Genomic DNA, 27,721 nt, shown 5'->3' with positions numbered 1-27,721 from the left:
CCCTGGGACCCACCAAACGGCATTGTTTAGTTGACGGGACCCGGAGAAGGCCCACTCTGTGGGACCTAATTGGTCGCTGGGATTCATGCGGCAGAAGGCGGTCCCAGAGATAACCTGGCCCGGTGCCATGAAGGGCTTTATAGGTTATAACCAACACTTTGAATTGTGACCGGAAACTGATCGGCAACCAATGCAGACTGCGGAGTGTTGGTGTGACATGGGCATATTTAGGGAAGCCCACGATTGCTCTCGCAGCTGCATTCTGCACGATCTGCATTTGACCATAGACAGAAGACAAAACAGAATAAAACAAAACTAACAAAAATGAGAAAACAAACAAACCAACAGAACGAATAACAAAAAACCCCAACAACAACAAAAGAAGGCGGGCGATAGATCTGTATTGAAAATATTAACTAAAAATATTCTCAATAGCTCATTACAATATAGCTAATATTCTAAATTATAAATAAGTAAATAAAGTGTTGCATATAGCAAAGCCAAGAGATTTTGAGTGAATCGTTTTAGTTTTTAACCTATATCTTTATCTCATTCATCCATTGAAAAAGAAGAATTTTTGACACCAGATATAAATCTATATACTTGGGATTCTTAATGTTTAATGGGCAAATTGTTCTTTTTTTCTAGCCAGCGGTAAAAAGGATCCCAGCAATTATTGAACGGGGATTCGTCATTGTTTCTAATTTCCAAAGTTAATTTGGTCATTTCTGCGCAATATTTGATTTTTTCTATTATTAATTCATCTTGGGGTGTGTCTTCATTTTTCCACCATTGAGCAAATGCTATTCTACCTGCTGTGGTGATATGAATGATTAAGTTTACCTGATTTTTAAGGACCTTCTATTTTTTAATTTTTTAATATAATTGTATATTGTACATTTACACATACTTACATTATGTAGCCATGAAGTCTATTTGGTTTGTGCTTAGTACTGTGAAACTAGCCAATTGTGGTTTGTGCACCAGTGGCTAAGCAAATTATAGCTTAGCCCAAAATATCAGCTCAACTACGTATGCACACCTAGATTAAGGTACTTATAAAAGTGTTTGTTGGGTGGAGGAAGGGCATACTAGATAGCTCCATCTGTGTTCAAGCAGAACATGCTAAGTTGAGAGTGCCAGTAAGACACCAGTATAATTTCTACTAACTGAAAGGTTAGGTCAGACTAACTGATGTGCCCTTCCAGGTTCCCAGTCTTTGAAATAGTGAGATCCATACAACTGTATTCATTTCTAAATAAAAATGTACTGTACTGTATACCAAAAAAGAGCATTAATTAAAAAGCACAGAATCATAATTATACTTAGACCATCTTTCATATGACTTTGTTATAAACCATTAATAGCATCTTTGGTTGACAGACTTTGGTTGACTGACCCCCTCGGAGAGGGTCCGCAGCTTGGGCGTCCTCCTCGATCCACAGCTCACATTAGAGAACCATCTTTCAGCTGTGGCGAGGGGGGCGTTTGCCCAGGTTCGCTTGGTGCACCAGTTGCGGCCCTATTTGGACCGGGATTCATTGCTCACAGTCAGTCATGCCCTCATCACCTCGAGGTTCGACTACTGTAATGCTCTCTACATGGGGCTACCTTTGAAAAGTGTTCGGAAACTTCAGATCGTGCAGAATGCAGCTGCGAGAGCAGTCATGGGCTTACCTAGGTATGCCCATGTTTCACCATCACTCCGCAGTCTGCATTGGCTGCCGATCAATTTCCGGTCACAATTCAAAGTGTTGGTTATGACCTTTAAAGCCCTTCATGGCACTGGACCAGAATATCTCCGAGACCGCCTTCTGCCGCACGAATCCCAGCGACCGATTAGGTCCCACAGAGTGGGCCTTCTCTGGGTCCCGTCAACTAAGCAATGTCGGTTGGCGGGCCCCAGGGGAAGAGCCTTCTCTGTGGCGGCCCCGACTCTCTGGAACCAACTCCCCCCGGAGATTAGAACTGCCCCTACTCTCCCTGCCTTCCGTAAACTCCTTAAAACCCACCTCTGCCGTCAGGCATGGGGGAACTGAAACATCTCCCCCGGGCATGTTCAATTTATACATGGTATGTTTGTGTGTGTGTTTGTTAGTAAATGGGGTTCTTTTTAAATCTTCTTAAATATTTTAAATTATTTGGATTTGTTATGATTGCTGTATTTTTGTTGTGAGCCGCCCCGAGTCTGCGGAGAGGGGCGGCATACAAATCTAAATAATAAATAAATAAATAAATAACCATTTGTCTCAAGTAGTGTAGTGTTTCCTGCCTAAGTAGAGGGTTGGACTGGAACCTCCAAGGTCCCTTCCAACTCTGTTGTTATCTTTTGAAATCTAATATTTCCTTTTATTAATAAAATTGTGGTTTGAATGAAAACACTATACATTTCTTATTTTGTATGACATGGTAGTAATGTACTACAATTAGTCTTCTCTTCCCTGGCAATCTACATATTAAAACTATAAAAATCTTGTGATATGAAATCCAGCATATAAATTTTGTTTGGTATGTGTTACTATTTTTTGTGATGATGATAATAACAACAACAACAACAACAACAACAAAGCTCCCGTCTGCCCTATCTCCCTTCCACTGTGCAATGCAAAACGCAGAAGGGCACACACCGGCTTCTCCACGAAATCTGTGTCGTTGCAAAATGTCGAAAGTGTGAGGAAATGCTCCGGGCAGAACTCCAGCGAAAAAACCCCCGAAGAACAAGGAATGGGACTCGGGGGCTTGCAAGCAGGCACCTCTCGCTCGCTGCGCCCACCCTCTTCTCGAGAGAAGCGTCCCTCCACACCCGCCCTTCGGCTTCCCAACGCAGCCGGAGATCCATTCGATCCCCCTCGCATTCCTGAGCCGGCGGTCGCTCCTTGCTGCTTCGCTTTATCTCCCACCACACAAGCACACACGTAGGCGGGCGCGCGTTCTCCTTTTGTTTTACTATCGGCCGAGACTCCCGCTTCCTGTTGATACCGGGATGTTGTGAGCGGGCGAAGGGGAAGCGCCACCTTCGCTCCCTTTTATCTGCCCAACCCAGTGGAAGGCGCCCCTCGTTTTCCTGGAGGGACGGTCCGTCCCTCAGCTGGTTCGGGCGGAACCCTGAAAAGGCCCAGACTTGGCAAAGCGAGGGAGGAGAAAGCAAGGGGGTGGGACGGGGCAGCGTCGAAACCGGGCCTCCCCGCCCACTCCGGCGGGAAGCGTCAGGTGCAGGTGCGGACAAAGGGGGAGAGCAGCCGAGAGTCCGCCTGGTGCGCAATGGTGGGAAGCGCCGCCGCCTGAAGGCCGCCGCCGCCGCCTTTGTCCCTCACGCCGGCGCCGATGGCTGAAGCCTGGCGGCTAGAAGAAGACGAGGAGGAGCGGAAAGAGGTGACCAGAAGGCACCGGAGGGCGCATTTGAACCCGGCGGCAGGTAAGCCGAGGAGGTGTGAGAGGGCCGAGCCGGCGGCGTTGGGCGCGCGCGTGAGGGAACTTCGCCGGAGAACTCTGCCCGAAGGCTGCGGGTGTCCAGGGAAACCGAGTGCGCGCTGAATTTGGGGATCAAGACTACAACCCAAGCGGAATGCAGCGCTCCCTATAGCAGTGTTTCCCAAACCTTGGCAACTTGAAGATATTTGGACTTCAACTCCCAGAATTCCCCAGCCAGCGAATGCTGGCTGGGGAATTCTGGGAGTTGAAGTCCAGATATCTTCAAGTTGCCAAGGTTGGGAAACACTGCCCTATAGCCATTCGGTGGTGTGTTTGTGTGTATCAATCAGGAAGCCCTGCAGATTGAAGAGATTTTAATGAATCTCTCCACAGATGTGCTTTTATATCCGCGTTTAATTTCCTGCCCGGCACAATAGCGTTACACACAGCGTAAGGTCACTGGATATCGCTGTTGTTTCTCCTTATTGTCAACTTCTGTTATTATTTATTTATTTTAATTTATTAATTTATTCTTTCCAAGTTTCTTTATTAATTTTCAGGGGAAAATTAAAAAAACACCAAAGGAATCTTGTACATTTCCACAAATCATCATCTGTGTCCATTACATTTTATAATTGTACATCTTTTTGCAGTATTTTCAATGTCATATATCTTCATGTTAGTATGTATTTATTTGTTTGTTATATATCAAAGAGATAGAAAAAAAGAGAGAATTTAATTATCATGTTACCTTAAAGAATTCATCATTTTTATAATTACTACCTTCATCTTATTTTACTGTCATACTAGTATTTATGTTCGTTATTTTTGTGTACACTCGCACTTTATATTTTATCTTTTCTATTTGTTTTTGATCCATTCATACCATCTGTTTCATGATGTTTCCATTTCTTATTTATTTGTTTGTTTATTTATCAATCAAGTGTAGGATAGTAGTTTATATAAACATCACATAGAAAGTAATGATAAAAGAAGACAATAGGACAGAGATGGTAGGCACAATGGTGCGCTTATGCACACCCCTTTCAGATCTCTTAGAAAAGGGGAAAAGTCAATTGTAGACAATCTAAGGTAGAAGATTTTGGGGTTTGGAGAAGAACAACAGAGTTGGGTAGTGAATCCCAGGCGTTGATCACTATTGCTGGAGTCATATTTTCTGCAGTCTAGTTTGTCTATTCTGTATTTTCTTTTAGGTACACTGAGAGCATATGCACCAAAGACAAATTCCTTGTGTGTTCAACCACACTTAAACAATAAAGAATTCCTATTCTATTCTATTCTATTCTATGCCACTGTGCAAACAATGCTGTTAGACCCTGTCAAAAGGAAAAACATGGAGGTCTTGAGATTTTTTTCCCTTGATAAAGCAGTTTTACTAGTTCCTGTTTGAACAAGAAAAGGATGAGTTTTTGGATGGGTTGAAAAAAGCTACCATGACATCATTTTAATGCTGTGGTAACAGCTGGGAGTTGTCATGTATCTTTGGTATTGTTGAGGTTTATATTTTGGACCTACTCAGTGTTGTTTAGAAACTTAACTTTATGGTGAGTTCTATAAATCTTAGTTAAAGAAACTATGGCTTAGTGTGAAGTGTAAACCCAGATAATGATGTCCAGAGTCCTCCATTTAGTCTGGTTTAGTGGAAAAAGCAAATTGATACCTTCCTTTACACTCTTTCTTATTTCACAATTTATTATTAGAGGCCATTCACACAGCTTATGGTTGGGTAAAAGGAAGTTTTCAAAGTTTAATGTTTTAACATTTCAGATAATTGTGATTACACACATACGTACTAGTGATATGAGTCTACGGAAAGGGGCGGCATACAAATCTAATAAATAAATAAATAAATAAATGACATTTTATAAAAGTTTTTTTTTTTTCTTAAAAGGAGTGATAGCTTCGTGGTAGACATGAATTTTTGTGCAACAAATGTCATGATTTCTTCCTCAATGATCTCCTGGGAAGATTGAGAAATACTCAATTTGAATTGATGAATTTGCCAGTCCACGTACAATGGTTAATAATGAACAAAATAAATCAATAGCTTAGTTTCAGGAAGCTTTTTAAATTCCTGTGGCACACAATAGTTATCCAGTCTTTATAAAAAAGGGAGGGAACACCGAATGACCATCTCCTCTGAGACTTGGCATACTTTAAACTTTAAACTTGAGTTGAACTGCTTACTTTGCAAACTTCCTTAATTATAAGCTGCGTCATTATGTTTGCAAAGCACTAAAATGTTCTGTGCTAAAGTGCTAGTTTCCCTCCACCCTTTGGCTGAAAGTTTAGTAATCCGTTATCCACACAGATTATCGGATGGTCATTTTTTGGGCATTTCAGTTGTATAGGACATGTGGAGTTTCACAAGCATTCAGTAAAAATATGGCATGCAACTTAATTGCCATATATTTATTATTATTTATTTATTAACCAGATTTGTATGCCGCCCCTCTCCGTAGACTCGGGGCAGCTAACAACAATAATAATACAATGTAAACAAATCTAATATTTAAGTTAATTTAAAAAACCCCAATTTAAGAAACCAATCATACATACTGACATACCATGCATAAATTTTATAAGCCTAGGGGGGAAAGTCTCAATTCCCCCATGCCTGACGACAGAGGTGGGTTTTAAGGAGCTTACGAAAGGCAAGGAGGGTGGGGGCAACTCTGATATCTGGGGGGAGTTGGTTCCAAAGGGTCGGGGCTGCCACAGAGAAGGCTCTTCCCCTGGGTCCCGCCAAACGACATTGTTTAGTTGACGGGACCCGGAGAAGGCCAACTCTGTGAGACCAAGCTAGTCGCTGGGATTCGTGCAGCAGAAGGCGGTCCCGGAGATATTCTGGTCCGGTACAATATACAATTGCATTTGAAGCATTTCATTTTGTTTTATACATATTACACCCTCCTCGCAGGTAGGTATGACATACAGGTAGATGTCATTTAGCATCCATTCATTCGACAACTGTTAATGTTAGAAATGGCGCTGGGTGAGAGGTATTTATTACCGGTCCTCATGGTTTTGGCTGTTACAGTTCCACACAGTCTCATGATCACCCTTTGTAACTTCCACTGCTGACTAACAAGCAAAGATATTGGAGAAGTTGGCAGGAGGTCACAAACAGCAATAACATACCCGGGGTGGTAGTGGTGGTTAAATTCATGAATTCAATTATTCAATTAACAATGGTAGTGGAACTCCCAGAATGTATTTGGAGAATATCAGGAGTCAAATAAGATACTAGCATTATGTTGCTGTGGGATGGACTTTGTCTATAGTTGAGACCTGGTTGTGTGTGTGTTTAAGTAGTCGTATATTAACTGCAGTAATATTTACTTTTGATAAATTGCATTGTAAAAATGGAAAAGGAGATCTGTTTCTGTTAAGAAGCGCTATTGCTAACATGTTGTAAGCCGCCCTGAGTCTAAGGAGAAGGGCGGCATAAAAATTGAATGAAGGAAGGAAGGAAGGAAGGAAGGAAGGAAGAGAAAGAAAGAAAGAAAGAAAAGGGTTATTGGCAGTTTGTGGTGCTGATTTCTCCATTATAGTTTAAGATCATCTTCTCTGGTAGTCTTGTTGTTGGGTATCAGTTTGCTGTTAATCAGTGCCAGTTCTGGATAAGGAATTGAAGTTAAACTGATTGCTTCATTCATGCACAACCACGGAATCCTCCCAAACCAGGGGTGTGAACCTTGTGTTGTGATGTGACTCATTATGACTTTCCTCCTTTGCTAAACCAGTCGTGAGCATGGCCAACACATGACACATTCTAAACTATCTAAGAGGGTTAGGAATTAAAAACATTGGATTACAGTGTTACACTTTGTATAGAATGAGTACAGTGATCCCTCTATTATCCCGAGGGTTCCGTTCCAAGACCCCTCGCGATAATCGATTTTTCGCGATGTAGGTTTGCGGAAGTAAAAACACCATCTGTGCATGCGCGCCCTTTTTTCTATGGCCGCGCATGCGTAGATGGTGGAGTTTGCGTTCCCCGCCGCCCACGCAAAGGGGAAACCCCGATTCGGCTCCTCGCTGCTGCTGCGCTACCGAGCAGATCAGCTGCTGGGCGGCCGAAGGAACCTTCCCTGGGTCTTCCCCCTCTTGCTGGCGGGCGGGCGAGCGGCGGGTATCAGCGAGGAGCCGGGGTTTCCCCTTTGCGTGGGCGGCCGGGAAGACCCAGGTTGGGGGTTCGGGGGGGTGCTGGGAAGCCCCCCAGGCCGGCTGCGACCTTTTAAAACAGCCGCGCCGCTTCCCAGCTGACTCCCGAAGCCAAACCCAGAAGTGTTTTTTTTTTTAAATTAATATTTTTTTTAAAATCGCGATATAGCGTTTCGCGAAGATCGAGATCGCGAAACTCGAGGGATCACTGATTCAAAATAATATTAGCCAGGGCAGAGTATATATCCCGTTTGCATATTCTGTACTTTCCCCCATATTATATAAATGGTACCTCTGGAATACAGTAGATTGTTGGTTCAGGTGAGGCAGCATCAGTATATGGATGACATGTGATTGTAGATTATGACTGTGAGCTGGAAAGGCGATGCAGTTGATGTTCGGTTGATTATAAGGTTCTGGATAGAGTGAGCCAAGGTGAATCCTAGCTAGTCTTGCTGTTAATCTAGAAGCCTTTGGGCTTTCTGGAGCATTCTTTTATTTATGAGAGAGAATGTCCATTAAGAAATAGGTCAGTGACTTGATGATCATGACAGTTACTTTTAGATTCACAGTTACTATTAGAATTGCTGATTGAGTTTTTGAGGTAGTGGTCTTTCCTTGCTGCCACCGTTGTAGCAGTTGTGGTCCCAAGTACAGATAGAGATTTTAGTGACCACAACACACATATTCTTTATTTTCTAGTTAAACTATTTTCTAGTCTGTTGGCAGTTTGTGGTGGTGATTTCTCCATTATAGTTTAAGATCATCTTGTCTGGTAGTCTTGTTGTTGGGTATCAATTTGCTGTTAATCAGTGCCAGTTCTGGATAGGGAATTGAAGTTATACTGATTGCTTTCATTCACAACCATGGAATCCTTCCAAACCAGAGGTGTTTAGATGTTGCCCTTAGATAAAGGGCAATGCTCTTTATCTAAGACCATCCCTGAAGACAACTTGAAAACTTCATGCACTGATCCATATACTATAGAACACTGTATTACCTAAACTTGGATGCTCCTTTAGCTAGCAGTATATTTCTAGTAAAGATGTTGGCCATTATAAAGCCCTAAGTGATGTTTGGGACTCCTTTTGGATTTTCAATATCTTTGCATAAGTATGATGTAAATTGTAGTCTATACTTTACACAAGTAAAAAAAAGAGAACCCAATTAAACAATTGAATCAAAAATATTAGATTTGTTTATTTATTCATTGATGAAAATGAAACTTCCAGCAGACGTGGTTGGTAAATCCACAGTAACTGAATTTAAACATGCCTGGGATAAACATATACAGATTACCTCAGGGACCGCCTTCTGCTGCACAAATCCCAGCGACCAGTTAGGTCCCACAGAGTGGATCTTCTCCAGGTCCCGTCAACTAAGCAATGTCGCCTGGCGGGACCCAGGGGAAGAGCCTTCTCTGTGGCGGCCCCGGCCCTCTGGAACCAACTCCCCCCAGAGATTAGAACTGCCCCCACCCTCCTTGCCTTTCGTAAACAACTTAAAACCCACCTCTGCCGCCAGGCATGGGGGAATTGAGATCCTCTTTCCCCCTAGGCCTTTATAATTCTATGCATGGTATGTATGTATGTATGTTTGGTTTTTATATTAATTGATTTTTAATCATCAATACCAAATTACTATTGTACACTGTTTTATTGTCGCTGTTAGCCGCCCCAAGTCTCTGGAGAGGGGCGGCATACAAATCCAATAAATAAATAAATCCAATAAATAAATATCCATCCTAAGATAAAACACAGGAAATAGTATAAGGGCAGACTAGATGGACCATGAGGTCTTTTTCTGCCGTCAGTCTTCTATGTTTCTATGTTTCTATGAAACATTGAACATTCAAAAGGTTTCACAAATTTCTAACCATCACTGTATATTATTTATGTCCAAGAAACCCAAGCCCAGCTCTTACAAAGGGAAAACTGACCATTGTCCTGCGGAGAGGGGCGGCATACAAATCTAAATAAATAAATAAATAAATAAAATAAATAAATCAGCCCACGAGGTATGGCACCTTCCAGGAAAATTAAAAGGATGGAAACAAGCCTAGAAGCAATTTTTTTTTGGCCACAGTATCCCTCGCTTCCCCCCCCCCTTTCCCTCTCCCCCTCCGTTCCACTTTATGGAATATTTATTTATTTATTTTTATTTATTGGATTTGTATGCCGCCCCTCTCCGGAGACTCGTTTGCCTAGAAATATGTTTGCCTAGAAAGTTCCGGCCTGTTTTTGAGTTTGGAAGTCCGTGAAATCACAATATGTAGAGTGTAGAGCTGTAGCATAAACCACTGTTTCCCAACCTTGGCCACTTGAAGATATCTGGACTTCAACTCCCAGAATTCCCCAGCTAGAATGCTGGCTGGGGAATTCTGGGAGTTGAAGTCCAGATATCTTCAAGTGGCCAAGGTTGGGAAACACTGGCATAAACCATCTTATACTCAAGGTGCTTTAATGATGGGTTTGGGTTCATGTTATCCTTGTATTATTTTCCCATGTAACCTTTATTATATGGGCTACAAAATTTAGTATATCGAATTATAGCATCAAGCTGCTTATACGAATTTGTGTAACAAACAGCTGTCTTCATTGTTATTGTGCAACCATGAGGGACGCCCAGAAAGTAATGCACCACATTTTTTTTTCTTCAACAATTATTTATTGAACACAATGAAGCTTACACACAAGAAAGAATGATGTTTCTTCTACACTCCCTATTTTTCCACGTAATCTCCATCCCGTTCTATGGCCTTCCTCCAGCGAGACACAAGGGTGTGTATACTGTACACTCCTTGTTCTGGTCACGGAGCCATTTCTGCACTGTGCAAATCATCTCTTCATCATCCTCAAAATGTCTTCCACGAATGGCATCCTTTAATGGGCCATAAATGAAATTATTTACTGGGCGACCCTCATAACATTTGTTACAATGCACATGCTTTTTTAAAAATGTCAGAAATGTGTGTTTTGATATGTGACAGAGTGCTGGGTAGATAGTTCTATAACCCCATCGGAGAGGGTCCGCAACTTGGGCATCCTCCTCGATCTACAGCTCACATTAGAGAAACATCTTTCAACTGTGGCGAGGGGGGCATTTGCCCAGGTTCTCCTGGTGCACCAGTTGCGGCCCTATTTGGACCGGGAGTCACTGCTCACAGTCACTCATGCCCTCATCACCTCGAGGCTCGACTACTGTAATGCTCTCTACATGGGGCTACCTTTGAAAAGTGTTCGGAAACTTCACATCGTGCAGAATGCAGTTGCGAGAGCTATCATGGGCTTTCCTAAATACGCCCATGTCACACCAACACTCCGCAGTCTGCATTGGTTGCCGATCAGTTTCCGGTCACAATTCAAAGTGTTGGTTATGACCTATAAAGCCCTTCATGGCACCAGACCAGAATATCTCCGGGACTGCCTTCTGCCGCACAAATCACAGCGACCAGTTAGGTCCCACAGAGTTGGCCTTCTCCGGGTCCCGTCAACTAAACAATGTCGGTTGGCAGGACCCAGGGGAAGAGCCTTCTCTGTGGTGGCCCCGACCCTTTGGAACCAACTCCCCTCAGATATCAGAGTTGCCCCCACCCTCCTTGCCTTTCGTAAGCTCCTTAAAACCCACCTCTGTCGTCAGGCATGGGGGAATTGAGACTTTCCCTCCCCCTAGGCTTATAAAATTTATGCATGGTATGTTAGTATGTATGATTGGGGTTTTAAATTAACTTAAATATTAGATTTGTTTACATTGTATTATTATTGCTGTGAGCCGCCCCGAGTCTGCGGAGAGGGGCGGCATACAAATCTGATTAATAAATAAATAAATAATAAATAGTAGACATTTGAATTCATTGTTCCTTATTTTCCTGTCACTTTCACTGCTTTGAATTTACAACTGACCACATTCCCCAGTAGTCAGTGCATGTATGCACTGAATATATATCAAAAGCAAAAGATTATCCCTGTGACTTTTGTTTAGGCAAAAGAACTCAGTAGGAAGAATCTGTTCAAGTCAGTTGGTTCTCGCTCACGTACTGTTGGAATAAATTAGGGATGGCAACAGAGGCTCTTTGACTATTATCTATCGCTGCTTGTCCTTGGAAATGAACCAGCACCACTAAGCACAATGCTGTTTTAATTTTACAGAAAAGTACTTGTCTGTTGGTATTTGTACCAAAGGACACATGGAGCTACAAAGAAGTTGCAGTTTTTCCACTAACTGTAAAAACATGATCTGTAAAAAAATATAATTCTTAATACAAAATGAATGTTGTTTTTTTTAAAAAATCCAAAGGTAAAGAGTAAAAATCAGTTTCTTTTTACAAAAAACAAAATTGAAGTAGATAAATGGAAGCTAGAAATTCAAGTTGTTGTTTTAAGTATATGATTCATTCATTCATTCATTCGATTTTTATGCCGTCCTTCTCCTTAGACTCAGGGCGGCTTACAACATGTTAGCAATAGCACTTTTTTAACAGAGCCAGCCTATTGCCCCCACAATCTGGGTCCTCATTTTACCCACCTTGAAAGGATGGAAGGCTGAGTGAACCTTGAGCCGGTGATGAGATTTGAACCGCTGACCTTCAGATCTACAGTCAGCTTCAGTGGCCTGCAGTACAGCACTCTACCTGCTGCGCCACCCCGCTCACTGATGCTTTTCCTGATGAGTGGACATTCAAATTTATATAAATATGTCAGAAAGCCACTCCTAGGATGAAAGCAAGTAAATGCATAAAACCAGAGGTGAGATTTAGCAAGTTCTGACTAGTTCTGGAGAACCGGTAGTGGAAATTTTGAGTAGTTCACAGAACTGGTAAATACCACCTCTGGCTGGTCCCGCCCCTCTCCTCTGCCTCCCAAGTCCCAGCTGATCAGCAGGAAATGGGGATTTTGCAGTAACCTTCCCCTGGAGTGGGGAGGGAATGGAGAATTTACAGTATCCTTCCCCTGCCATGCCCACCAAGTCACACCTGCCATGCCCACCAAGATAAATTATTGAAGCCATTTGTTGATTGGAGAAAGGCAAAAACCACAGTGAGTGGATAAAGCTATTCTTTTCTAATCATCCCTCTTCTCTTTCTTGCACTTCTGTTTTTGTTACTTGGTTCTTTTTTCACCTAACTTTTTATATGAAGGATGAAATAGATCTTGGCAGAGACTGTATAATCTTTATAATTTATAATTTATAAAAGCTTTTGAAATTTGGCACAGGTTTTTAAAATTTGCACAAGAAGCATTAAATTTGTCCTTCACTTTCTCCCTCCTGCTGAAAGTTATATACCAGAAATAAAATGTTGACGGGCTTCCTCAGGAAGTATCCCCACTAATTATTTTTCTGATATATGACTTGTATGTTGGAATTCAGCACAATTAAGACCATTCTGGTATATAACACCAGTGAAACAGAAAAACATCTACTGAGAAAAGTACTGCAAAAAGATGACTAGAAACAATTAGTTACATAAGAAGATAATACAGTGTTCCCTCGATTTTCGCGGGTTCAAACTTCGCGAAAAGTCTATACCGCGGTTTTTCAAAAATATTAATTAAAAAATACTTTGCGGTTTTTTCCCCTATGCCATGGTTTTTCCTGCCCGATGACGTAATATGTCATCGCCAAACTTTTGTCTGTCTTTAATAAATATTTTTTTAAAATACTTTAATAAATAAACACGGCGAGTAATAATCTAAATGGTTGCTAAGGGAAAGGGAAATGGTGATTTAGGGGTTTAAAGTGTTAAGGGAAGGCTTGTGATACTGTTCATAGCCAAAAATAATGTATTTACTTCCGCATCTCTACTTCTCGGAAATTCGACTTTCGCGGGCGGTCTCGGAACGCATCCCCCGTGAAGATCAAGGGAACACTATACAGTGATCCCTCGGTTAGCGCGGGGGTTACGTTCCAAGACCTCCCGCGCTAACCGATTTCCGCGTTATACTGGATGCGGAAGTAAAAACACCTTCTGCGCATGCGCGCCCTGGCCGCACATGCGCAGAAGGTGGAGCGACGCAAATTCGGAGGCTGGCAATGCAATGGTGATTTTTCCGGGCTTCTTGCCGCTACCCCCCGCCCGCCCGATTCGCCCCGCTCACCGTCATTCTTAAAAGCTCTGAAGGACGAAAGGAATGGAGAATTGCCAGAGCGCCATGAGAACAACAAACTGGAGGATGTGGATGGTGGCAGTACAGCAGAACCAAAGGAAAATTGGGAGGAGAACTGCCATCAGAATGGCCTTTCTTTGCCTTTGGAAGAGGGAGAGAATCTTTCTCACTCTCTCCGGACCGGCGGCGGCTGAAAGAGAGTCCAACCCGAGGGGTGCCGGGCCGAGAAGCGGCGACGCGGGCTGGCCGGCCCGAGGCGCCTCGACCCCGCGTCCTCCCCTCTGCTTTCCGCAGCGTTTGGTCTCGCCCGCGCCTCCGCTCCCTGCCATGTTGGATTGCACGGCCGGCGCCGGGGAGAAGTTGGAAGTTTAGTGCCTGTCGGGAGAGCGGGTGGAAGGCGCGAGGATTTCCCAGCTGGCTCGCGCGGGAGCCCCCTTCAGGAGTTGCTGCCGCCGCTCCGCAACCCACTCGCGGCGCCCCCTCAGGTCGCCGCCCCGATGCGGCCGCAGTAAAGCGCGGGGGAGGCAGGCTGCTGCGCCGTCACCCTCCAGGAGACGCGGGGCCCGACCCCCCAACCGCCCCCAGGCGAGCTTAGGAGAGGCAGCGGCGGAAAGGTTGGCAATCCCGGCCGGGCGCCGGCGGCGGCCGCCATGAAGAACAACAATATATGATATCAAGGATGGAAAACAATTGTGGGAACAAGAATTATATAATAACTTTATTATTTTTTAATTAATATTTTTTGAAAAACCGTGTTGCAGCGTTTCGCGCTAATCGAGAACGTGTAAATCGAGGGACCACTGTATATGTGTTTGGAAACTGTATGGAAAGAAAATAAATGGCATGTTTGGATTATGTATAAATAATTATTTTTAGAATAGAATAGAATTTTATTGGCCGAGTGTGATTGGACACACAAGGAATTTGTCTTGGTGCATATGCTCTCAGTGTACATAAAAGAAAAAGATACATTTGTCAAGAATCATGTGGTACAAAACTTAATGATTGTCATAGGGGTCAAATAAGCAATGAAGAAACAATCAATATTAATAAAAATCTTAGGATACAAGCAACAAGTTACAGTCATACAGTCCTAAGTGGGAGGAAAAGGATGATAGGAATGATGAGAAAAACTAGTAGAATAGAAGTGCAGATGAATTATTATGATGGTGTTCGCGAAAAAACTGTTCTTGTGTCTAGTTATCTTGGTGTGCAGTGCGCTGTAGCGAAGTTTTGAGGGTAGGAGTTGAAACAGTTTATGTCCAGGTTATCTAGACCAGTGTTTCCCAACCTTGGCAACTTGGAGATATTTGGACTTCAACTCCCAGAATTCCCCAGCCAACAATACAATAGAGAAAACACCAAAGTTAAATTGTTGTTGGTTATAAATATAGACAATTCAATGTTGTTCAGAATTCAAGATATACCAACAGCTAACTTAATTTGGAAAACACATAAGCTTATATTGGAGTCAGTGTATTTATGTGCCCAATATACATTGTCTTGCACCATTCTGCTATGATAATACTCTGCTAAGTAAAGTGAAGAAGATTATTTAAAAACATAAATTTTATAGAAAGCTAACATTTCTTTACAACAAAACCATTTTTTGTATATTCTCTTATAGAATAGAATAGAATAGAATAGAATAGAATAGAATTTTTATTGGCCAATTGTGATTGGACACACAAGGAATTTGTCTTGGTGCATATGCTCTCAGTGTACATAAAATAAAATATACATTTGTCAAGAATCATGTGGTACAACACTTAATGATTGTCATAGGGGTCAAATAAGCAATGAAGAAGCAATATTAATAAAATCTTAGGATATACGCAACAAGTTACAGTCATACAGTCAACATGGGAGGAAATGGGTGATAGGAATGATGAGAAAAACTAGTAGAATAGAAGTGCAGATTTAGTAGAAAGTCTGACAGTGTTGAGGGAATTATTTGTTTAGTAGAGTGATGGCGTTCGGAAAAAAACTGTACATAATGTTAGATTGGGAGCTGCTATTAACCTGTTTATACTATATATTGAATATGTGATCTAGTGACAGATTAGTTAAGTTTATATTTGTGCTAAAGCAGAATGTGGCTTGTTTTTGTACAAAAGCAAGCAAGATAGATATATATACGCTTAAGTGTAAAACTGTGACTAGATTTATACTGTACTTTGTGTCGTAAAATGAGCATGGTTTGTTGAATAAACCACGGTCAAATATAATATTTCAGACAGTCCTCAACTTACAATTAGGAGCAGGCTATCCTTTGCTAACCAAGGTGGTTGTTAAGGGAATCATGCCTGATTTTAAATTTGTTTTGGCAACTGCTTTAAGTAAACCACTGCAGTTGTTAAGAGAATGAAATAAGTCCAGTTTCTCCAATTGAGTTTGTAGTTAGAAGTTGGCTGGGAAGGTTGCAAATAGTGATCAGATGATTCCAGGATGCTGCAACCATGGTAAATATATTATTATTATTATTATTATTATTATTATTATTATTATTATTATTATTATTATTTTATTTATTTATTTATTTATTTATTTATTTATTTATTTATTTATTTATTTATTTATTTATTTATTTATTTATTTATTTATTTATTTATTTATTTATTTATTTATTAGATTTGTATGCCGCCCCTCTCCGTAGACTCGGGGCGGCTCACTACAATAACAAAGACAATGTAAGAACAAATCTAATAATTTAAAAAACACTAAAAAACCCATTATTAAAAGCAAGCATACACACAAACATACCATGTATAAACTGTATAGGCCCGGGGGAGATGTCTCAGTTCCCCCATGCCTGACGGCAGAGGTGGGTTTTAAGGAGTTTACAAAAGGCGAGGAGGGTGGGGGCAGTTCTGATCTCCGGGGGGAGCTTGTTCCAGAGGGTCGGGGCTGCCACAGAGAAGGCTTTTCTCCTGTGTCCCGCCAAACAACATTGTTTAGTTGACGGGACCCAGAGAAGGCCAACTCTGTGGGACCTAACCGGTCGCTGGGATTCGTGCGGCAGAAGGCGGTCCCGGATATATTCTGGTCCGATGCCATGAAGGGCTTTATATGCTGGTTGCAAAGCACCTGAATTTTGAACATATGGCCATAGAGATGCTGTGATGGTTGTTAAGTGCAAGGACTGGTCATAAGTCACTTTTTTCAGTGCTTTTCTAACTTGGGACCATGCCTAAATGAGTGTTTGTAAGTCGAGGACCATCTGTATATAATATGCCGTAGCTGAGTAAAACAAAATCTATAAACTGGGGGTCCTTAAATATGATGCTCATAGTACGTGATGTGTTTCACTTTCCTTATACTTGGAACTTCCTATCTCTTCCAACTTTTTTTGTTCTTTTGTTTAGACTGATTGTTAAGTAAAACTGGTTTCCCCATAAACCAAGACTATCAAACATAATTTCATTGAGGGTCACATTGTGTTGGGGTGTGTGGCCAGAGTGGGCATGGCCAGCTGAACGTCACTAGTGTCGGAGGCACCTGAGGTGGCCTGAGTGGGGCTGGAGGGGATCCATTGTCTCCAGTGGAGAAAGGCGAGACCAGGGAGCGCGCGAAACCCTTGTCCTCCAAAGGAGTCTCTTCTGGCCCTCTCAGGCCACATGGAGGATCCCTGGATTGTGGTGTAGGCTGTCCAGAGTCCTAGGCAGCAGAGGGCTAGCACCCAGCCCTCAAACTCTGAGGGCACTGGGACCCCCCAGCCCAGCCCTGCCCTGCTTTCCCAAAGGGATGCCTGCAGGCCTTGAGTTTGACACCCTTGCCATAGACTTATTAATTAATTAATTAATTAGATTTGTATGCCGCTTCTCTCTGAAGACTCGGGGCGGCTCACAACAGCAATAAAAACAATATAGCAGTGGAACAAATCTAATATTAAAAACATATAAAACCCTATCATTATTTAAAAAACCAAACAGCACATTCATACCAAACATAAAACAAAGTATAAAAAAGCCTGGGGGAAAGGTGTCTCAACTCCCCCATGCCTGGCGGTATAAGTGAGTCTTGAGTAGTTTACGAAAGACAGGAAGGGTGGGGGCAGCTCTAATCTCCGGGGGGGGGGGAGTTGTTTCCAGAGGGCCGGGGCCGCCACAGAGAAGGCTCTTCCCCTGGGGCCTGCCAAACGACATTGTTTAGTCGACGGGTCCCGGAGAAGGCCAACTCTGTGGGACCTTATCGGTCGCTGGGATTCGTGTGGTAGCAGGCGGTTCCGGAGGTACTCTGGTCCAATGCCATGTAGGGCTTTGTCAGAAGGTTGAAAAAGGTGACCACGTGTTCCTGGAACACTGCAACTGTCATAAATATGACATAGATATGGGTCAGCCAAGCACCTGAATTTTGATCATGGAAATGCTGCAATGGTTATAAAGGTGAAAATGGGTCATAAGTCACTTTTTTCCAGGGCCGTTGTAACTTTTAATTGTAACTAAATGAACTGCTGTAAATTGAGGACTATCAATAATGGCAGGCATGTTGTAGGCATATATATGTATTGTACTTTCTTTTCTGTGGGTTGCAAGTGTGGGAGGCAAAGTATTCTTGAAAGAATGTTGGATTTAAAACTTCTTATATATAAAACAAAAACGTATGCAAATATGCCGTGTCTAAAGTACATTCACACAGCATGATGTCAAGAGCAATAAGGAAGCACATTATAAAGTTCCCTACGGGAAAGATTTTGTGCAGGGTTGCCAAGTAACTTATTCTTTATATATTATTCATATTCTGCTTTCAAAATCCAAGGTACTTAATAGTTTAAAATAGCTTTGGTCCTGCTGGATGCAAAGATTCAGCATTCTTCCATATACAGTAATTGAAATAACTTAATTGTTTTATTTGATCATCATAAAAAAACCTCATATAGATAAATGATAAATAAAAATGCACTTCATCATTAATATTGTATGAAATCTTTAATACGTAAGTTCTGTCATAATTGAATCATCATGCCATTTCTTATATTTATGTTTGTTTATTTACATAATTTTTAAACTGCATTAGGCCAATAAGATAACTGAGGTCCATTTTGTTTCCAGTAACTAAATAAATTAACTCTACTTTCGCTGAATAAATTAGTTTCTGTTCACTGTTGTGTATCATTTAATGTAGAAAAGTAATTAACATTAATGTGAGAATTTGTGGTTTATTATTTTTAACGATGGATCAGATATCAAGAACTGAATAGTTATAGAATAAAATGTTATGTTCCTTTTTTTCTTCATTCTTACAATTGGTCCAATTAAAAATAATTAATTGGAATAGTTTTCTTGTCCTTTTCAGGTCAAAGAGCTTGGTTGGTTTAAAAAAGGAAAGGAAATTATTGGAATTCCTGATGAAAAGTAGAATTTTAATGATAGAAAATTGACTGTGTTCAATTGAACTCCAACCTCCCCTAGAACCAGAGGTGGGTTCCACCAAGTTTGGACTGATTGTAAAGAACCGTTAGTAACTTGGTGGCCTGAGTCGCTGGAACCGGCAGCGACCCAGGCCTGACACGCACATGAACTGGTTCTGTCAGTGGCGCTGTAGGTACCACCATCTTTTTTTGGTTCTGCTTATGCTCAGAAGCTTTTTTTTAAAGTACTGCACATGCGCAGAGTATAGTATTGTTTTTAGTGGTGTCTTATCAACAGAGAAATTTCCAGCTGATTAAGAAATTGATTTTCTTTGTTAGGTGAATTTGTATTAAAGGTATGCCTTGCTTAGTCCATTAGGGAATTTGGCTAATGATGGCAACAGCTGGAATTGCTATTGTTTATGTGACATCACATATTATGATTATTATGATTATTATGATTATTATGATTATTATGATTAATTAGATTTGTATGCCGCCCCTCTCCGAAGACTCGGGGTGGCTCACAACAGTAATAAAAACAATATAGTAGTGGAACAAATCTAATATTAAACAACATATAAAACCCTATCATTATTTAAAAAACCAAACAGCACATTCATACCAAACATAAAACAAAGTATAAAAAAGCCTGGGGGAAAGGTGTCTCAACTCCCCCATGCCTGGCTGTATAAGTGAGTCTTGAGTAGTTTACGAAAGACAAGGAGGATGGGGGCAGTTCTAATCTCCGGGGGGAGCTGGTTCCAGAGGGTCGGGGCCGCCACAGAGAAGGCTCTTCTCCTGGGTCCCGCTAAACGACATTGTTTAGTTGACAGGACCCGGAGAAGGCCCACTCTGTGGGACCTAACCGGTCACTGGGATTCGTGCGGCAGAAGGCGGTCTCGGAGGTATTCTGGTCCGATGCCATGAAGGGCTTTATAGGTCATAACCAACACTTTGAATTGTGCCCGTAAATTGATCGGCAACCAATGCAGACTGTGGAGTGTTGGTGTGACATGGACATATCTTGGAAAGCCCATGATTGCTCTCGCGGCTGCGTTCTGCACGATCTGAAGTTTCCGAACACTTTTCAAAGGTAGCCCCATGTAGAGAGCGTTACAGTAGTCGAACCTCGAGGTGATGAGGGCTTGAGTGACTTATATTAATTTTTGCTCCCAAAGATGTGCTATGTCTTACTTATGTCTTATTTTTTTTCCAATTAATTGTATCCTGTACCCTGCTGCAGCAAAAATGCATCCAAACACGCAGCCGCATGTTGGATGCGTATTGGATGTGTTTTAAAACTAATTGATGCAGCGTTTGGGGATGCAATTTATGGCCAGCAGTGTTATATATGTTCTGTTCAGAAATGTTGCGAAACGAAAGGTCTCCTACGTCTTACTTTTGGGGGATGCCTTATATTAGGCAATTCTATGAAACCTCTCCTACATCTTACTTTCGGGGGTGACTTATTTTCGGGGAAACAGGGTAAAACCACATATCGACTTCAGCAATAGAGTGATCAATACTTGGAATGCAGTACTCTATGAGCCATGGTGGTGCAGTGGTTAGAGTGCAGTACTGCAAGCTGCTTCTGCTGACTGCTGTTCAATTCTCACCAGGCTCAAGATTGACTTAGTCTTCATCCTTCCGAGGTGTGTAAAATGAGGACCCAGATATGCTGACTCTATAAACCGCTTAGAGAGGGCGGCAAAGCAGTATATAAGCAGTATATATCCCAGCGACCGGTCAGGTCCCACAGAGTTGGTCTTCTCTGGGTCCCGGCGACTAAACAATGTCGTCTGGCGGGACCCAGGGAAAGAGCCTTCTCTGTGGCGGCTCCGACCCTCTGGAATCAGCTCCCTCCAGAGATTAGAACTGCTCTCACCCTCCTTGCCTTTCGCAAACTCCTTAAAACCCACCTCTGTCGTCAAGCGTGGGGGAACTGAGACATCTCCCCCGCCTATGTAGTTTTAGTGCATGATATGACTGTATGTATGTTTTTTATATTGGAGTTCCTTGCTTTTAGATTTTTTAAATGTACAATTGTTATTTTAGATTTTAAATTATTAGATTTGTCAATATATATTGTTTTTATCACTGTTGTGAGCCGCCCCGAGTCTGCGGAGAGGGGCGGCATACAAATCTAATAAATAATAATAATAGGTCTAAGTGCTATTGCTACCTGACTCTGTGGTTTCTTCCCCAAACCCCCAAAACTTTAACCTTAGATTGTCTACAGTCGACCTCTCCCCGTTTCTAAGAGGTCTGTAAGGGGCATCCATAAGTGCATCACTGCGCCCACCATTCCTGTCCTACTGTCTTATTGTCATCTTTTATCATTACTTTTTACTTATGTTTATACAAACTACTGCTATCCTATATATATTTAACAAATAAAATAAATAAATATCTGTTGTCAGGGAATTGCATGGCCGGTATCCAAATGGAGTCAGAGACGCTGACAAGAATTTGTGGTTTTATATAACTAAATATATTTACAGTAAATAAGAGGAACATAGCCAGGTAAATCAATACACTATTATTATTATTATTATTATTATTATTATTATTATTATTATTATTATTTATTAGATTTGTATGCCGCCCTTTTCCAAAGACTCGGGGCGGCTCACAAGGTACAAAAATAACACAGCAACAAATCTAATTCATTAAAAGTTACTACTAAAATCCCATGAGCTGGGGTGGCGCAGCAGGTAGAGTGCTGTACTGCAGGCCACTGAAGCTGACTGTAGATCTGAAGGTCAGCGGTTCAAATCTCATCACCGGCTCAAGGTTGACTCAGCCTTCCATCCTTCCGAGGTGGGTAAAATGAGGACCCGGATTGTGGGGGCAATAGGCTGGCTCTGTTAAACAGTGCTATTGCTAACATGTTGTAAGCCGCCCTGAGTCTAAGGAGAAGGGTGGCATAAAAAATCGAATGAATGAATGAATGAATGAATGAATGAATAAATAAATATAATAAAAAATAGTTAACCAATTCATTCACAACCACACATTGCATCTCATAAACAGAGGAGGGGAAGCTTGATCTAATTGCCCCATGCCTGGCGACATAAATGAGTTTTAAGGCTCTTGCAAAAGGCGAAGAGGGTGGGGGCAGTGCGAATCTCTGGAGGGAGCTGATTCCAGAGGGCCGGGGCCGCCACAAAGAAGGCTCTTGCCCTGGGCCCCACAAGACGACATTGTCTAGCCAACGGGAGAAGGCCAACTAGGAACATCATTGGGTAAATCACAGAGAGCACCAATAGCATCCAGAGGAAAAAAGGTGGGAAACAAGGAAACCCACCCTTTTCATTCACAGCAGCCAATCAGAGCTCAGGTTGCCTCGTGTAGTGGCCAGCTGTCTTTGACCAATTAATGTGTGTTCTCACTCATTGTACAACACTTCACTGCTTCAGCTATTAAAATTTAAATATATTAACATCTATGTACAGTGATCCCTCGATTAGCACGGTCTCGATTAGTGCGAAACGCTACAACACGGTTTTTCAAAAAATATTAATTAAAAAATACTCCACGTTTTTTTTGCTATACCACGGTTTTTCCCACCCGATGACGTCATACGTCATCACCAAGAGTCACTTCTCTGTCTCTTTCTCTTTCTTTCCTGTCATTCTCTGCTTCAATCATTTTCTTATTTCTCTTTTTTTCTCCACTTTTTTCTATCATTTCTCTCTCTCTTTCTCTCCCTGTTGCCGGCGTGGTATATGAGAGAGAAAGAGAGAGGCAGAGGTCGGGCGCATTACCGGGAGGTGGAGGCGGCGTGGGGACGCTGGGCGCCGGGGACACCGAGGAGGGGGTGGACGTGGCCTCTCAGCTGCAGAGCCGAACAAGGGCGGAGGCAACGGCGGAGTCCGGCGCTGGGGCCATGCGGGGCCGCTCATCCAGGGGGGCGTGGACTGGCAAGTCGCCCTCCTTTCTCTCTCTTTCTCTCTCTTATACCACACCGGTAACAGTGAGAGAAAGAGAGAGAGCGAAGGAGGCGAAGCAAGGCTCCAAGCTGCAATACGGCAAGCGGCAAGCGGCAAGCGATCTTGGGGTTTCCCCTTTGCCTGGGCGGCGGGAAGACCAAGGGAAGGTTCCTTCAGCCGCCCAACACCTGATCCGCTCCGCAGCGCGGCAGCAGCGAGGAGCCGAAGATGGGGTTTCCCCTTTGCCTGGGCAACGGGGAAACCCCATCTTCGGCTCCTCGCTGCTTCCGCGCTGCGGAGCAGATCAGCTGTTGGGCAGCCGAAGGAACCTTCCCTTGGTCTTCCCCGCCGCCCACACGCAAACTCCACCATCTGCGCATGTGCGGCCATGAAAAAAATGGCGCGCATGCGCAGATGGTGTTTTTTACTTCCGCACCACTATAACGCGGAAATCGATTAGCGCGGGAGGTCTTGGAACGTAACCCCCGCGCTAATCGAGGGATCACTGTATATTGATTATAATCTGCATGCATTACTTTTAAAATCTGGACTTGGATACTAACATTCTTGCAAATAATATTACCGCTAATGTAGTTCTTTGACGCAAAATCTGGAAAATATTTTAAATGCCTAATACCAGTTTCATGTTTTGAGCCTTTTCCCCCCTAACATTTCCTAATAACTCTTCCCTATGCATCCTCAATCTGAGTATTGTATTGGTAGTTCTGTGTTAGCAAAAACCTCAGAAGAGAAGGATTTAGGTGTAGTGATTTCTGACAGTCTCAAAATGGGTGAGCAGTGTGGTCGGGTGGTAGGAAAAGCAAGTAGGATGCTTGGCTGCATAGCTAGAGGTATAACAAGCAGGAAGAGAGAGGTTGTGATCCCGCTATATAGAGCGCTGGTGAGACCACATTTGGAGTACTGTGTTCAGTTCTGGAGACCTCACCTACAAAAAGATATTGACAAAACTGAACAGGTCCAAAGACGGGCTACAAGAATGGTGGAAGGTCTTAAGCATAAAACGTATCAGGAAAGACTTCATGAACTCAATCTGTATAGTCTGGAGGACAGAAGGAAAAGGGGGAACATGATCGAAACATTTAAATATGTCAAAGGGTTGAATAAGGTTCAGGAGGGAAGTGTTTTTAATAGGAAAGTGAACACAAGAACAAGGGGACACAATCTGAAGTTAGTTGGGGGAAAGATCAAAAGCAACATGAGAAAATATTATTTTACTGAAAGAGTAGTAGATCCTTGGAACAAACTTCCAGCAGACGTGGTTGGTAAATACACAATAACTGAATTTAGACATGCCTGGGATAAACATAGATTCATCCTAAGATAAAATACAAAAAATAGTATAAGGGCAGACTAGATGGACCATGAGGTCTTTTTCTGCCGTCAGTCTTCTATGTTTCTACCCTGTTTCCCCGATAGTAAGACCCCCCCCCCCGATTGTAAGACATATGGGGGGTTTCAGGGGGGTCGGCTAATAAAAGCCATACCCCGAAAGTAAGACATATGTCTTATTTTCGGGGAAACACGGTACTAAAAGCGAGGGAGGCGTCCGCTACTCCCGCCGCCGCCTTTGCTCTCCCCGCCGCACCTGGGGCTGCCTGCCTGCCTGCTGCCGTAGCCGGGCTGGCCGCGGGGCATCCTCGGCGTTGGGCAGCAGCGGGAGGAGCCGCAGCCTCCGTAGCCGGCCAGCCGGGCGCCCCCAGGACGCGCATCGCGGACCGGCCCCACCGCGGCGCAGGAGGGATGGAGGCCGGGCCCGACGGGCAGCCGCGTCTGCCGCGCAACGCCACCTAACGCCGCCCACCCGTAGGAGAAGAGGCCTCGCCCGGGCCGAAGCCGCCTTTGCTCTCCCCACCGCACCTGGGGCTGCCTGCCTGCCTGCTGCCGTAGCCGGGCTGGGCGCGGGGCATCCTCGGCGTTGGGCAGCAGCGGGAGGAGCCGCAGCCTCCAGAGCCGGCCAGCCGGGCACCCCCAGGACGCGCATCGCGGACCGGCCCCGCCGCGGCACAGGAGGGATGGAGGCCGGGCCCGACGGGCAGCCGCGCCTGCCGCGCAACGCCACCTAACGCCGCCCGCCCGTAGGAGAAGAGGCCTCGCCCGGGCCGAAGCCGCCTTTGCTCTCCCCGCCGCACCTGGGGCTGCCTGCCTGCTGCCGTAGCCGGGCTGGGCGCGGGGCATCCTCGGCGTTGGGCAGCAGCGGGAGGAGCCGCAGCCTCCGGAGCCGGCCAGCCAGGCGCCCCCAGGATGCGCATCTTGGACCGGCCCCGCCGCGGCGCAGGAGGGATGGAGGCCGGGCCCAACGGGCAGCCGCGCCTGCCGCGCAACGCTGCCTAACGCCGCCCGCCCGGAGGAGAAGAGGCCTCGCCCGGGCCGAAGCCCGAAGACGAGCCGGCCCCGGTGCCCGGGACAATATAACACATACCCCCAAAGTAAGACACAGTGGGGCTTTTGGGGGTAAAAAGATAGTAAGACACTGCCTTACTATCGGGGAAACACGGTATGTAGCACCAAGTCGTGGGACTTAAAAAGCTAACAGACTTCACTTGCACTGACTAATAATCCTGTTTAAGACAGAATAAAAGGCTTCTTTAAAAAAACAAGAACCTTTTTTTAACTGACAATGATTAGTATTTATCAGTCCTTTTTTTGTTTTTTAAAAAATCTTCCTCTAAAAAATTTGCTATCATTTTAGAAGATGTTTTGAGCAGTAAATTATGCAAGCCCAGCTAAACTATTTCCTGTTTAAACAAAGAAAGAAAGGGGGAAAATGGAATAACATTCACTTCCTGAATGACAGCATTCCAATTCTGAGATTGGCTACAGTAGAACTGCCAATCAGAAACCTCCTTAGAGGAATAATTTCGAATGTTGTTTACATGTTTTGTGATTTCTCATTCTCATTTCTGGTGGTGTACAACTTGAAACATTTCTTGATTCGTTCTGCTGGACGGGGCTGTATGAATGACCATAAAAGTTTACTTTCTGCACAGGATAGTAACATGAAGGGAAAGGATTGTTTGCTTCTCTGTAATTTCAGGTATGACAATTATGAGGTTGTGAAGACAGAAAATAACATATTTTCTTATATTTCCCTATGGGAAAGCTTTTTTTAAAGAAGAGTTAATTTTATTTAAAGCTTACAAATAGATTTTGAAAACTAAGAAAAATATTTTTAATTTTTTTAAAAAAATAGTAAGGGAAAGCAGAAGACAGAAAACAAACAAATATATATATATATATATATATATATATATTATATATATAATATGCCTCCTTAAGATTATATCTTGAATGTTGACTTTGTTTTTCAAATGTAGTTTTAGTGCTAAATATTTATGTTGCTATGTTGGCATGCCTCAGTTGCTATGAATAGACAGCAATAAATGCTCTTGCTTGCAAAATAGAAAAATGAAGTACAAATTAAAAAGTACTGCACAGTTTGAGAAAATGGCAGTGCAACAAATGATATAGGTGAGAGTATTCTGCCTACCAAGCACCATGTTAAAATGTAAGAAATTGCCTTAAAAGTATTTTAATCTAGTCTGGGGGCTTATAAAATGAAATGAGACCATTAAGTGGTTCCAGATATTGTAACTTAAAGTACTATTTTGGAAAAATCTTTATATATGAAAAAGAGACTATATCATTATTTATATTGCGGTTATAAAGTTATAAAGCAATCCATAGATTACATATGCTATAAAAAGTAAAAAGAAAGTTAAACAGAATTCCTGGGAAGTTAATAAAAATACCGGCAATAAGATTTAGCACAGCGGAATGCTATGCAAGTCTTGTAATATTGTGCTTTTATATTTGAATAGCTGTGTTTGTAAATTTATTATTATTATTATTATTATTATTATTATTATTATTATTATTATTATTATTATTATTTATTGGATTTGTATGCCGTCCCTCTACGTAGACTGTGCCAGCCAGTTTAGTGTGGTGGTTAAGGCATCAGGCTGGAAACAGGGAAACAGAAAGCCAGCTGACTATTCTTGGGCCAATAATTTTTTCTCAGCTGTAGGAAGGAGGCAAGGATACTTGTGAAAAACCTTGCCAGGAAAATTGCTGAGACTTCTTCAGGCAGCTCTAAAACTTGGACTGGAGTTTGTGGAAGAAAAAAAAAATCTGCGGAAAAAAAAGTAGCATAGAATATTTTGCAGAGGAAATGATCCTTTCTTGGGGAACTGTTTATATTTTGATGATATATACAATAGACTCGTTGTAGTTTTAAAACTCCAAAGCGTTTTCTAATATAATATAATTTATACCGTAATTATAACTAACATTCAAGTCATCTTGCCTAGTCTTCAATCACCCAATATTTATTTATTTATTTATTTATTTATTTATTTATTTATTTATTTATTTTGTCCAATACACATTGAAGAGAATAAACATAAAGTATTATATATAAAGAGAAGATATAAAAATAGAGGAGAAGATATATGAAAGGAAGAAAAGATATATATGATATATGAGATAAGGAGAGACAATTGGACAGGGGACGAAAGGCAGGCTAGTGCACTTATGTATGCCCCTTACTGACCTCTTAGGAACCTGGAGAGGTCAATCGTGGATAGTCTAAGGGAGAAATGTTGGGGGTTAGGGGTTGACACTACGGAGTCCGGTAATGAGTTCCACGCTTCGACAACTCGATTGCTAAAGTCATATTTTTTACAGTCAAGCTTGGAGCGATTAATATTAAG

The 27,721-nt window shown here is 42.6% G+C and overlaps 1 protein-coding gene across 3 annotated transcripts in view; it reads left to right on the top strand.

The window, feature by feature from the left end:
- The first annotated feature begins 2,795 nt into the window (after positions 1-2,795).
- The window catches only part of SH3D19 (SH3 domain containing 19), an 88,272-nt gene continuing 63,346 nt past the window's right edge, over positions 2,796-27,721 (top strand). Inside the window, exon 1 of one of the 3 annotated variants that reach the window (XM_070757815.1) lies at positions 2,796-3,415. In XM_070757815.1, the coding sequence (XP_070613916.1) occupies positions 3,325-3,415 (91 nt within the window). In that variant the 5' untranslated portion in view covers positions 2,796-3,324. Of the gene's footprint in view, positions 3,416-25,959; positions 26,044-27,721 lie in introns of those variants that run through there. The other 2 variants (XM_070757816.1, XM_070757817.1) reach the window with 2 other exon arrangements.

This window comes from Erythrolamprus reginae, chromosome 7 (genome assembly GCF_031021105.1).
Source record: "Erythrolamprus reginae isolate rEryReg1 chromosome 7, rEryReg1.hap1, whole genome shotgun sequence".
Lineage (NCBI taxonomy): Eukaryota > Metazoa > Chordata > Lepidosauria > Squamata > Dipsadidae > Erythrolamprus > Erythrolamprus reginae.
The sequence above is the reverse complement of the archived record's forward strand: the minus strand, read 5'-3'. Positions and strand labels throughout refer to the sequence as shown.